Below are 13,821 nucleotides of genomic sequence, written 5' to 3'. Positions count from 1 at the left end.
TAAACTCTTTCCAAAACTTAAAAGTTGCTCAGCAGAGTCATCCAGTTCAGACTGAAGTTTATGGAGCTTACACAGCACTCTGACTCTAGGGAGGTAACAGCACCAGGAAGGAATAGATGTGAGGCAGAGTAATATGCATGGAGAAAACTCCAAACCAACCCAAGGCCTGACATGTAGTGCATAGAGTGCAAAGGTACAGCCGTGGATCATATCAGTTGTGTTTTCTGTGGATACCGAAACACCACATAATTCTTTGGTTTGATGCTACCATGATCCAGCTCTTCACAACTGTGGCACGTCCAATATCAGCAGTCCTCTTCTGGTCCCCTCATCCTTCAGTTTCTCTGTTGCCACTTCTTAGCATTGACACGAGGCCCAGATTCAGAGGTATTTCTTCACTAGTTCAAAAAATCTCATATGTGTTTACAATTTACTGACTCATCTCCAGGTGGGGTTACACATGCTTCTCTTCAGAAGCCTAGGACATGTTCAGGCAGAATCAAAGGGGACACGGCTGCTTTAATGGATATGGAAACTTGCTATAACTTAGCAGTGGAGTGGGGCACTCCTGCCTGAGGGCATTTATTTGTAGAGGCAATCTGGTCACGATGACTCCAAATCAGTGCGAGGAGAGAATACGGAGAGATGTAAAGTGATGAGTGTGGGATGGAAGTGGAAGACTGCCAGAAGTGGAGCTGCAAAGAATCTATTTACAAAAGCTTCAGTGTGAAGGAAAATTAGGGTTCTTCCTGTAAAAGTCAGATGACTGGGAACAAATATTGACGGGTGTGTTTCAGAGCAAGGAATACTATTTTGGGAAACTGTGGTTCTGACTGGGGAGTTGACTGATAACCAAAGCAACGGTGTGACAAAAGAGTTAATGCGATCATTGTACTTGTTAACATGGGAGCATTGAGTAGGAATTTGGTACGTGTTATCGCTTCTGTTTTTCAAATGACTACAGCTGCTGGTGAAATACAGCGTGCAGTTCTAGCACCAATATTTCAAGCAGCATGTTAAAAATTAGAGAGTCAGGGAAGAACTGGAGCACTTATTAAGTGATTGGGAACTATGTGTTTTAATGAAATACTCAAGGACTTTGATTTAGTTAGCTTAATGAGGAAAAGCTTTGACTTATCAAAGGTAACTGGTCTGGAGTTCCAATACAGGAAACAGACACATGAAAAAGCAACTCTTCAGCTTAGTGCTGAAAGAAGTAACAAGAGTGAATGCCTGGAAATTAGACAAGTTAGATAAATGCAGCCTACTCATGACACAGACATTTTTAAAGAGAAGGGTAACCATCCACTGGAACAACTTTCTACAGGTGACATTAGATTCTCCATCACCAGTAACTTTTAAATGAAAATTGGATTTTTTTAGAAAAAAAAAATCTAGTTCAAGCAGCAACTACTTCAGCAACGTTTTATAACCAATATTACATCAAAGGTCAGCCTATAGACTTTTGTTCATTTAATCTAGGATATATAACATTTCCAATCTAACAATTTTAAGGTAAATCACAAGCTTGCATAAAGAATGCCTGACTACAAACCCTGTGAGGCATATAAGCATTTTCAATATTTATTTGTTTCTCGCCAAAAACTATTCTTGGCTGTGCAATAACTGCGGTGCAATGTAGATACCACCGCAGTAGCATCAGACCAGGTAGCAGCAGCACAAAGCTCAGTGTTGGATGCAAAATCCTTCTGCAAATCAAAGTGAATACTTGGGTGTTTAGCCCATGCTGAGCTCCCTGCTGTTGCCTGCAGCTCAGGAACTGTGAACAGACGAGGTTATAGCAGCAGCTGATATTGCACCCTCTCCAAAGTGGTTCAAAGAAAGGCCTAGGTGGAAAAAGTGTCTGTCCCTGACTTGTGAAGTAAGAGTTTCCACAGAAGAACCGTATTCATTGGGAAAATTTAACCGTAACAAGACTTGTGGTGGATTCTGTCACTCTAAATCAAGCTTCCATGTCTGCCTCAAAAACATCCCCTTGCTCTGCACAAGTTCTTGGCCCTGTTAGGAAAATTACTAGGTAATATTCTTAAGCCTGTGTTTTGATGAGGTCAAAATAAATGATTAAAATGGTCCCTTCTGACTTCAGAAAATATAAAAACCAGGGGATGTGATCCATTAGCAGTGGAGAAAAAGTAAGAGGTTTTATTTTAAAGCCAAAGAACTAAAGTCTTACATCAGTTAGTTAGTTAGTTACTTTCAGAATCTGCACATGTACTGAATTGTGCTCCTTAACACAGAAACAGAATTGGGCTACAATTTAAAAAAAAAAAAATCCTTAATTTCAACACCTAAATACTTCTGTTAAGACCCTGGGAAAAAAATGGAGAAAGTTTTGAACATGACAAGCACTCAGCAACTCCCATTGATCCTACGGTCAGAAGCAGCAGAGCAGGGTTTATAAGGAGGAATGACGTAGATTTAGGGCTTTGACAAAGGAGCCCTGGCTCATCTTGCCATGACAGTTGTTAACACCTTAATCCAAACAACCCTCCTGCCCCTTGGCCTCAGAGTCACCATGCTTTTTTTTAATCCACTGCCCAGTAGCTACCGGGGGGCACGGCTCAGCTGTTCAGCTCACACTGTGGATGAGTTTGAACTACCGTGGTGGACTGCAAACTGGTGAAGAGGGGTACAAGCACGTGTTCCCCTCAGCTCTGGGGATGGAGACCTCTTGGGAAGAGACAAGGCGGGCAGCTGTTAACAGTAGCAAACCACAGTGTCACAGGAAAAAGCTTTTTTTTTGTTTGAAGAGCTTAGTTTCAGACACAGCCGTGCCCGCAGAGATCAGCCTTTGCACAAGACGTTCCTGGCACTGTGAGGACAAAACCCCAAGTCTCCAGGCTGCCAGGGGTCTAATGTAACCAAGGGAGAATATTCTTCCCCTATTAATAAATGTTTAGAGACTTCCTAAAGTTCAGGTTAATGATCCAGTCATGTAAATTCAGATAGTATTTGGGGATATTTTAGACTTGCATTACTGCAAACCAGAAAGAAGATCTCCAAAATGTCATTTCAGAGAAGAAAGCCATTTTGAAGTCCTACTAATGTAAAAAAGATTCAAAAACCAGGAAGATTTTTTAAATCATCAGATTTCTCTGAAAGTATGTAAAATGTTTCTGCGTGGCTACTTCACCGTGTCTCAAACTTTAACTTGGACTGAATTTCTGCAGACAAATTGTAAATGCTTTTAATAAGAGCACTACTATTATTAATCTACTTGTCAATAAAAACAATTTTTCAGATGCTTGAATCCACAATTTCCTAACTTTCTAAATGCTCTAAACTTCTTGAATCCTTGGAACAGACCACGTAATATATTTATTTTAATCTGCAATTTTTGGGAACATTGACTGTGAGCTAAAACTCAGTTTTCGTAATTGCGTTTTCTCTCCTTGAAGCAGAAAAGGGTCTCAACAGCATATCAGTTATATTATTATGCTCGGCTATTTTATATTTTACCTTCATGTTTCCTATGGAAAACGTAATTATCACTATTATAATCCACGACAAAGGAAGGTATCTATGAAGTGTAACTACAGTTTATATCGACAACAGTTTCTTCGCTGGAGGAAACCATATGTTTCTGTTGTTTTGTGACCAAGGAAATCTTAAAGCATTACAACTTTTTTTCACAGTATTACATGCAAGAGAAGTATTGTCTCAACCTTTTCCTTCAGCTTACCCTTCAATACATGTCAGACCCAGCTCCTCCTCTGTGCTGTCGGGGCCTTTCAAGGGCAGCAACGAACACATAAAAATAGACAGTCTCTACTATCTCTCCAGTGCTTAATACAACAGAAAGCATTGGAAACTCCAGAGTAGCTCCTCCAGTCTCCAAATACGGGACGCTGACTTGTTCTATGAAGATGGCTCATTTGCAGAATTTTTGCAACACAGCAGTTGTTGGGGGAATAAGAGGTATATTAGATGCAGACAGATCCGTCAGGGGATATAGCTGTGAAACTCTTCTGAACCACAACAACATAATTTTCAGATCTGTAACAATGCCAGATTTTAGTCAACTTTAACAGTGACTGAAAAAGGCACAACCTCAACCTAAGAACCATGCTCCTCCCAAAGTTAAAGTCTATGCTCCAGAGCCTGGCGTAAAATCCCTCAATGAGATGGCATAAGAATTTAATAACAAAAATAAAATGACATATTTTCCTTGATCTCATTCTTCAAAAAGGACAAAGGATTTTTCTGAAGTTTTCAAAAAGCATTTGGCTTTAAGCAGCCAACCAGCCCAGAGAATTCAATCTCATTAACTAAAAAAAAGAAATATTATAGTAAGTGAAAATAAGATTTTGGGATAGAAAATATTAGGCAAGTCTAACTATGGGTGTTAAAAATTCTGTTTAGTGATGAAAGTGGCAATCCACATGATAGCTCTTACCATTTCATTAAAGCAAATTATTATCTATACTGGTTTACCATAAACAATTAGGGTTCCAGTTTCTTAATTTTTATTACCTAGAAGTCAAGAGTAATAAGATTGGTGTCCTGGAAATTTCCAGTGTTTCTTTTTTGTAGGTGTTCCATACATACATTTTCAGAGAAGCCAACAGGTTCCTTCACGTCAGTGAATTCTGGCTATGGCTAAGGAGGGAGCCTGGGACCCTGCAGACTGCATGAGTCAGAAAAAAGAGAGACTTCTGATCCCAAGACAATAAAATGATTACTTGATTTCATTGGAAAGCCAATCAAGAAGAAGGAGATACTTCATTTCAAATAAGTGAATTATCAGCAAGTTAAAAGAAAAAAAGAAATAAAAAGATTTATTTACTGAAGATAGCTTTTTAAGAGGCAAGTCCACCTCTTTCTACTGGCCTATTCAATATGAAGCAGTTCTGTGAAACTGTAAAACTTTCTTTTGTGGTGATTAGAAATTATCATAGGCCCTTGTTACAAGCTGTCATCCTTTCAGCCCTTTATCACACCATATGATTAAGGCCTTGTTCTGGAAAATAATTTTTTTTTGTTGAAGATATCTGACTGAATAGAGATGCTATGCTGATCAGAAGATCTTTTTCTCTATCTTGATTTTCAATAGAAACTCTCCAGGCCAAACAGCTTGCAGGCACTGGGCAGTGATGCTGAATGAGATCCCTGGAAGAATGAATTACAAGCACTAAGCTTGACTATGTGGATTCCCAAATCATCACGCTGAGGGTATACATATAAAGCCAATTACATAATATGCAAATATATTGTATCACATCTGGATTACATACAGTCAGCTTCTTCTCCATAGAGAAATCCTTTGCAAAAGTTCCTAGCAATTAACAGAAATACAACTATGGTGACAGATACGATTTAGCTATCAGAAAAAGGGAAAAAACATCCTCTTCCACCAAATAATATATATATATATATATATATTCTACATACATAGCGATTGAAAGAGATTGATGTTGCCAAGGGTTGCTAAAGCAGAAACAGAACTACTGTATACAACATTCTTCCATCCTAACCCAGCTGATTTTCAAATTTGAGCAGAACAGCCCACTAACTGCTGCAGCTGTAGTTAACTTTCCATGTCTTGCCTTGTCTTGATGTAAGAAACAGGCTAGAGAAACATGCAGGGCTATGCATGTTAGATAATGACAGTGTCAGAAAAGCCCATGAGGATAACTTGGTTAAGTTCTGTAACAAATTACAAGATATAGTCAAGTAAATATTACTGACTGCTAGGACAGCCTTTTTTTTTTCCCTCTTTCTGAGACCACTTCCCTAAATAAAAGGATAATTAGAACTTACGGGTTTTTTAGTTCACATAGGTGATCAACATGAAAAAGCATATTTAGAAAAAACACTGAGACCAGATAATTCAAAGGGTCATACTTATTTTACTGAATTAAGAGAAAGACAGCAGCACTAACAACAACGTTTTAATTATCCCAATTTTTAAAATATTTAAGTTGTTTTGGCATCTGTGCTGCTCAGTTTTTCTTTCCCACTTGACATTATCTACATAAAACTGTATTCTCCCTGGCCATGCATGATTATCTACTTCCTCGAACAATCATTTTCAAGTGTTGCCAATGACTAACAATCTCACAATTCAGAAAAATCTCCCCCCCCCCCCCTAGGAATTTTACATGTGTGAAGTTGCTATACAGAATATACAGATTTGCTTTTTCCCCGTTACCTGTCACAGACTACTCAGAATAAGTCTGGTGTCTCAAGGGGTCCACAGAGCCCAAGTTGAAAACCGCCGTCCTAAAAAGTTGAATTTTTTGTTTTGTTAGTGCTTCTTCCTCTTCTGTTAAAAAAATATCCCAAGAAATCTTGGTTAGCTGATAGTGTGTGCAGCCTTCATGTCATAGTAAGAAACAACCACTGTTTTTTCCACTATTGTGATAAAGCTCAGTAATAAGCACTGAATGCCCTCAGACCCATTAATTAGGTGGGGTTGTTTTTTAACAAATAAAGATATTTCCTCATATGTAATGAAGAATAGAAGGAAACTGGGTAAATTAAGATGCCCTTAGTACTTTTGCTCGGTACATTTATCCTTCCGTCTTGTAAATACTTAGGTATACAGTGGGATGCCTGTGTGCAGTGCCACTCAATTTGCTGAGATCACATGTATAAATGTTTGCCAGATCAAGGCCTAAACTGTCAGTAAAGTGCTTAATTTGCGTCATTTGAATTGAGGAGAGTAGTAGTGGCAGTACCTGGCAGATTAAATGTAAGGATAGACCCACGGGGGAAAAGGTCTTTTTTTCCAAAATATTTGAAGCCATGAGCAATCTAGTATGTTCCAAATTGAAAACATTCATTTTTTACAGAATTTTTATGAACGCTAGGAATGAAAATTAATTTGGACAAGTTGAAAGAGAGACTCAACTCCATGACTAACATGGGAATTACCCTAATCCTCTCTTCAACTTAATCATGGAATTTTAACAAGGTTTTTCTGGAAGCCCTTGAGATCTCCTAGGTTGAATATTAACTTATGTCCGTTATTTTTATACTACTTAAAAGACACTCACAAATGCAATCTGTGGTGGAGTTATGAGATAAACCCTTTGAGTTCTAAATCATTTGTTTGAATCTTGGCCAGAAATTGCCACCATTTGCTGGCTGCTGCATGATATATGTGGAAAGGGTTGATGATGTCAATCTAGTATCAGTTCTAACTGAATATCTAGCTATGCCTACTTATTGCTAGATTTTTTTTTTGGGGGGGGGGAGGTATTGTCTTGGGCTTATGCTACAGATGAATAGCATAAACCCTGAGGAGTCATCCATGTCTGGAAGCAATGCACAAGTTTGTCCTCTGCTCTGCTCTCCCAGACTTATGCCTCTCACCCATAAAGAGATGCGGTGTGGAGATTATACCTCAAAAGGTATAACCCGTCCCTGCTCTCTTTGTTTCTTTTTATCACAGTACCCAGAACTAGGAAGGTCCATGAGCCGGAGGAAACTTTTGGTTATGACCGTGTAAATGAGGGAAGCCAACTGCTTGATAGAAACTTGTTCAAGGCTAAAAGATTCAGTAAAACGGTGTTGGCGAGAGCATTTTTTCTGCCGGTGTTACTATTTCTGCGAAGCAAATTTAAAGGCAGCAGCAGAACCATAAGAAGCATCAGCCAGAGCTCAGATCTGGTAACCTTCCAGATATGCTACACAGAGCCTTTTATTTTTTCAGGCCTTTAGGGATGGATGGGCTGAGGGATATGAGGGGCCAGGCTCATTTAGATGATAGGTAATTACTCTCATTGGACAGTTGGTTTATGGAGTTGTTTGTATTGTGTGCTTTGCACTTTGTAGAACACTTGTGGTCATTAGTAAATTATAATGTCTATCTACCAGAAAATACAAATAGAAGTCTGTTACTCTGGAAAAGACACCAAATCCAAGCAAAGACGACAGAATTGCTGAAGAGACTGAACACATGCTCCATCAGGTGCAAACCCGGGAAACTCTTCCTTGTAACAGGATATAAACATCAGCTGTGCCCTCCTTACTTACTTTCCCTCGCTCCTGGGCTAAATTTTAACGCAGAAACTCATTACCAGACGTTGCTTTTCATTTATTGTTCTTCAGAACTGTCGGCTTCCTACAATTTCATGTGCTACAACTTTAAAGAGGGCGCGAGGGTTGGGGGGGGACGACTGTTTTTCTAGTTGGGGCTGCCTCTCCTCAGCTGAGCCTCATTCGGCTTTTAACGCTTGCAGGTGGCTCCCGCCTTGCCCGCTGCCCGGGCCCTGCCCTGCCTCGCCCCGCCGAGGCGGCTCCGGCACCGGCGGGCGCGCATCCTCCCCCGCCGCTTTCTCCTCGTCCCTGACTTGTGTAAACAGCGGCATGGCAGCTCGCAAGTAACCGGTATTTTCAATTTCGAAGGTAATGAAATCAGCAGCGTACAAGCATGTACTTACCCCGCCTTTCCCCGACAAAATATAAAAGCAAAGCCGCTCTGTTTCTTTTCAAAACATGAGCATGGCGTTTTGTGTTATTTTCTAAAGCAGGGGAGGGAGAGGAGAAAAAAAAAAAAGGAGAAACTGAAAGTATTTTTCTTGCAAGCTCAAGTGTAAAATAAGATGCTTTAAAATAAATAATGCACCATTTTGAATCAACGCTTCATGAGATTGTCTAGGGGCCAATGCCTACAAATCCTCCCCTTATTATGTCCCAGGATGGGAGCTCTGATGCATGGACACAAAACAACTTTGCTCAGTGACCTGTGGGCGAGAGAAAATCCTTGCCAGCTCTGCAAATGACCCAGCACTGATACTTGCTTCTGTAACTGTTCACTCAGCAACACTCCCCAGTTCCGTTATGCATGCTTACATTTTTGGACCCGCGGACCGCAGCCCCGGCCAAGCCTTTGAAAACATTTCCTGATAAAATTCAGCAGGTAGTTTAGAACAAAACGGAATAAAGAAGGAACGTGGGGGGTTAAAAACTGAAGAAAAGGAAAAAAAAAAAAAAGCTAAGCCGCTAAGCAGTAACAGTTGAGCAAAACTTGCCGCGCCGCCAGCACCGGGGTGGCGGTCCCGGGCGTCCCAGCGCCCCCGGGCTGGGCACCGCCGGCGATCCCGCAGCTTCTCGCTGCATCGACCGTCCCCTACCGAGCACGGCGGGGACGGGTCCTTCCTTCCCCAGCAAGTTCTCTCCTCACCCCCCAAACAACTGCAGCACACCAAGCTGGTGCGGTGGGATTTATTTTTTCCCCCTTCGCTGCCGGCGTTGCAAGGGTGAATTGGGGCTGCCGCCTGCCCTGCTGCCCCCAGCGCCGGCTCTCTGGGGACCGAGGAGGCGCAGCACTATTCGCAGGCAGCAGCGATCCCCGGCGCTTGCCGTGCCGTTCCCATTGGCCGTGCGGCCGGCAGGGAGCGACGGGAGGCGGCCGGGAGGGGGGGAGTTGCCAGCAGCAGGCAGGCAGGCAGGCACCGGGGGCAGGCACCGGGCGAGCGCATACACACACGCACGGCAGGCAGAGGCTGCTGGGGTATTGTTATCATTGTGCTTCAGCGGAGGGTTTTGCGTGCAGGGGGAGGGGTGGAGGGAGGAGAAGAAAGAGGGGGAGAGAAAGTGCGGGGTGAGCATGCAGCAGGGCTGGGGCCGGAGCAGCGGCGGTGCTGGCGCGCCCGGGCTGAGGCGCTGAGAGGAGCCGCCTGCCCGAGCTCGCTGGGGGGGACCGGCGGGAGGAGCGAGGCGGGCACGATCCAGGCGTGGGGAAGGCAGCCAGCCGAGGGGAGCCGCCGCACCGGCCTCGCAGCAGCAGCAGCGACTACTTCTTTCTTATCTCCCAGCCTTTTGTTCGCCCATCCTCCTCCTCCTCCTCCTCTTCCCTGCCCACCCTCTGCACCGCGGAGGGGGCTCGGCAGAGAGAAAAGCAGCCTGACCCAGAGCTGAGTTTCACCCATCCTCCGCCCCTCTCTCTCTCTCTCTCTCCGTCTCTCTCTTCCCCCGCTGCATCGCTGCCCATGAGCTAGAGCGGCAGCCGGCAGCCAGCGCCGCGGCAGCCGGCTCCGGCAGGCGGGGGCAGACGCCGTCTGCAGCCCCCGGCAGCTGCCGCTGCCCGACCCTCCCCGCTGCTCCCCTCGCCCCGCTCCGCGGGCTCCAGCCGCGCTCCGGGACTGCTGGGGGCCGCCCTGCCGCCGCCCCTCCTCGCCTCCATGTGCCGGGTAGCGGGAGCGCCGCCGCGGATCCTGCCGCCGCTGGCGCTGATGCTGCTGGCGGCCCTGCAGCAGGTAAGCACCGCCGGCGGGGAGCGGGGCCGGGCTGCGTCTCTTTGTTCCCCTGCGGGCGGTGGTGCCCGGGGAAGGCGAAGGCGGGAGAGCCGGAGAGGGGGGGCTCCGCCGCCGAGGTGGGGGTCTCGGGGAGGGGGCAGGGGAAGGCGGCAGCCGCCGCTGTCCCCGCGGCCGGGGTGCCCCGGGGTGGCTTGTGGCCGCTCGCGCGGAGCCACCTGCTCGGGGGCAGCCCCGCCGCCGGGCGCCGCGCTCCGGGGAGAGGGGAGCTTGAGCCCGGGGCCGGCTGAGAGGGAGAGGGGGGTCCCCGGGACGTGAGCGGTTGTGGCGGCGCCGCTGTGGGGACGTGGATTCCCCCCCCTCGCTCCTGGGAGAGCAGGTGCCGGGGGACGGGGCTGTCCGGTATCCGCTCGGCCGGCAGGAGGACGGGACCTCGGCCGCGCGGTGAGCGCGGGGGACAAAGTACTGGAGTGGGGGGACGGAGCGGACAGCATGCCCTCTGCCCCGCGTGGGGAAGGGGGTGCCCGAGAGAGGCTGGGCAGGGGGCAGCCCCCGCGCCCCTTCCCAGGCGGCTGGGGGCCCTGCGGGCCGCGCCTCGGCTATCCCTGGCTCCCGTGCCCGCTAATCCCTTCCCGGGAAGAATTTAATCAGCCTACGCCTGGCCGCTGGGCTTCCCCACCCCCTGCCGTTAACGGGAATTTCCACTGGGACGGGCTCGGGCTGGGAAGTGTTTAATTTATTATTATCAAAGTCCTGCTGCTGCCCCCCCCCGCCCCTCCCCGCGGCGGTCTCGCCGGGGCGGCCCAGGCGGGCTGCGCGCCTGCCCCGGGTGACGGGGTCCCGGGCAGGCAGCCTCGGGACGCGGGGCAGGGCCGGGCACCGCTGAGCGGGGTGCCCCGGGAGGGAGGTCTCTTCGTGCAGAAAGTATAGGTCTGCGGGCCGGTGCCCCTGCGAGGGGGCGTCTGGGGCGAAGATGGGACTGACGGGATGGTGGGGGTGGGGGGAGGACGGGGACGACAAAATGGATCCCGGTTGGGGCAGCGAGGGCAGTGCCTGCGGGGCGGTGGTTGGGCTGGGCTCCCCTTCTCCCGCGGCGCTGGGGCCGGCCTCCGGCGGCGCGGGGTGTCCGGAGCGAGCGCGGAGCCGGGGGGACCCCGAGCGGAGGCTGGGGGTAGGTGGGGAGGGTGGCGGTGAGTTCCCCCCTCGCTTTGTGTTCGCTGAGCTCGTATCCGGCGCGGCGCCGGGGGTGGAGAGGGCGGTAAGTCTGAGGGACAGATGGCGCAGATCATCGCCTCGTAATGGTATTTACGGTTGGGGCATTTCTGGCGGGCCGGGGGAGCGGGTTGAGGCGAGGCCGGCGGCGGGGACGGGGTGCCGGGGCGGCCGCGGCGCCCTCCTGCAGCGGCTGGCGCAGGGCAGGGGGAGGTGGCGGCAGCCACTGTCCATGGTGCAGCGCACCCGCTGCCCCCGCCCGCCCCGCCGCCTGCGCCGCAACGGGGGCAGGAGGAGCCCGCTCGTCCTCCGTCTCCTCTTCCCCCCTTCTCTGACACCCCCGTCTCCTCACGGGGTCCCCGGGCGGCTGAGTCCTTCCCCGCAGTTTCTAAGCCACTCTCGGGGGCTGATGACTTGCACCAGGCGAGCGAGGTGCTGAAACGCAGCTCCACGGCAGCTGGGATTTTCCCCTTGAGACTTAAAGAGGACACGGGGCTGGCTGGCTGGCGTGACACAGGGGTGTCCGGCTGGGCATGAGCGTCTTCCATGTGAAAGCAGCCACCCTGTTCAGAAACTTGTGATATGCCACTTACAGACTGTTGTTGTGTTGTGTTGGTTTTTAGGTGGTTTTGTTGTTGTTGTTGCTTTTGTACTGGTGGATTTTTTTGGTTGGGTTTGTTTTTTGCCTTTTTTCTCCCTCCTCTATATCCTAGTATCTCAGCAGATCTGTACAGGCAGGTTCCCCCCCCCCCCCCCGCAAGTCCTTATGTGCTGTTTATTGTATGTGCGTTCAGTTCTGTTTAGTCTTCCTATCTCAATAAATCTTTAAAGCACAAATTCTGCAGTAAGCTTTTATTCCGTCTTTTTTTCTACCCAGGGCAGGTTTGAAATTAAAGCACAAGCTATGAATTAAGGACAGGAACTAGCCGTATTGCTTTTATGTATCACTCAGTGTCACTGGCATGTTACGGTTGGGGAATCCAATTTCCCCCTTGTTTGGGTATCCATTAAATCAGGTTAGGGTTGATTTTTAATAGTGTGTAACAAAATTGGAACTTGGGTATGAAATCAGATTTATGGACCTGTGTCTGTACAACACTTTCATTTTTAAAAGCTTTTTTTTTCCCCCCTTCTTTCAGGCATACTGCAAAGAAGCCTCACAAGCTAAATGCAGTGCTAACTTTTTTTTTCCCCCTGTCATCATACCTGCTACTTTTAGTTTGTGGAAGGTTATCTGTATTGGGGTCTTTTGAAATGTTGAACCTTTCTACTTACTTTTTTCCTTTCTACAACACAAGACCTATCTATCTACCTTTATTTTCTGGAGTTATTGATCACTTCGTTATTTGTCAGTGATGTAGAAAAGCTGTCATTATGGAATTACTTGAAAGATCATAACTGGAAGCATATTTTAAGGCATATTTGTGGGTGCTGTTTATGTTCTGGAAATAGGGCTTTAGATTTTTGGAAATATGCAACCTGTGTGAGACGTAAGAGAATGAAAATTGCACTTTATTTTGCTGGTTAACGGATCAGTATGAGTCTGGACATATTATGTGAAAAACCTGACAGAAGAGAGGGTAAAAGGAGCGAGGCTTGCTTTTCTGGCCAAAACAACAGTTCCAGTTCTTGGAACTGGGATAATAACAACAGGATTGAAGAAGCGATGGGAAGACTAGCTTGTGTTGCATTTACAGAAATAAAACTACTGTTAGTTAGAAATGAACTGGAAAGGGGAGTAGAAATTAGTGCTCAAAAAGGGAATTCTATTTTTTTTCTTTCATGTATAAGGTGAGTGGATCGTTCTGTGGATATTATCCATTTCTAAATCAGAAACAAGTAAACAGTAATGCCGTTTTGGAGCCTTTTGTGCCTAGGTGACTGGTTTGAATTCAAATTACGATGACAGAAGACATAAGTTATTACTCTCTTCAGGCAGTTTTGGTCTTATTCCAGGTCTTAGCAAATGTATCCAGGTGATAAAGCTACTACCCTAAATGACACTCCTGTTAAGCTGCCTCTGCTGAGAATCCAGCGATGGCATTTCTTGCCAACTGCACCCCTCTTGTAATCGCCCCCAGCAGTAGTCACTGGCAGAGTCGGGGTGAGGCACGTTAACGCGATTTTGTGCAGAAGTGGCAGTGAGATCTCCTTTTGTGGGTGCATCTTCTGTCTTTCATAATACACCTGTGTCTTAGATTTTTTTTTTTTTTTAGATCAGTCTATTTTAAGTAGTATAGTAAATATGTGATTTTTATAAGCACAAAAATGAGTTTCAGGGTGTCTCTTTTTAACAAATCAGACTCCAACATCATTAACTCCTTTCAAAGTGAATTGAATGCATTTTATAATGCGTTTCATAAGCCCCAGAACAGGATAGTTATGT

General features: G+C 46.8%; 1 protein-coding gene across 1 annotated transcript in view; it reads left to right on the top strand.

Moving 5' to 3' along the window:
* The first annotated feature begins 9,548 nt into the window (after positions 1-9,548).
* CDH2 (cadherin 2) overlaps positions 9,549-13,821 on the top strand; it is a 122,060-nt gene continuing 117,787 nt past the window's right edge. The window contains exon 1 of the mRNA XM_075494547.1: positions 9,549-10,226. Within this exon, the coding sequence (XP_075350662.1) occupies positions 10,152-10,226 (75 nt within the window). The 5' untranslated portion in view covers positions 9,549-10,151. The remainder of the gene's footprint in view (positions 10,227-13,821) is intronic.

The sequence above is a fragment of the Mycteria americana genome, chromosome 2, assembly GCF_035582795.1.
Source record: "Mycteria americana isolate JAX WOST 10 ecotype Jacksonville Zoo and Gardens chromosome 2, USCA_MyAme_1.0, whole genome shotgun sequence".
Taxonomy (NCBI): domain Eukaryota; kingdom Metazoa; phylum Chordata; class Aves; order Ciconiiformes; family Ciconiidae; genus Mycteria; species Mycteria americana.
This window is presented reverse-complemented; position numbering and strand designations above follow the sequence as displayed.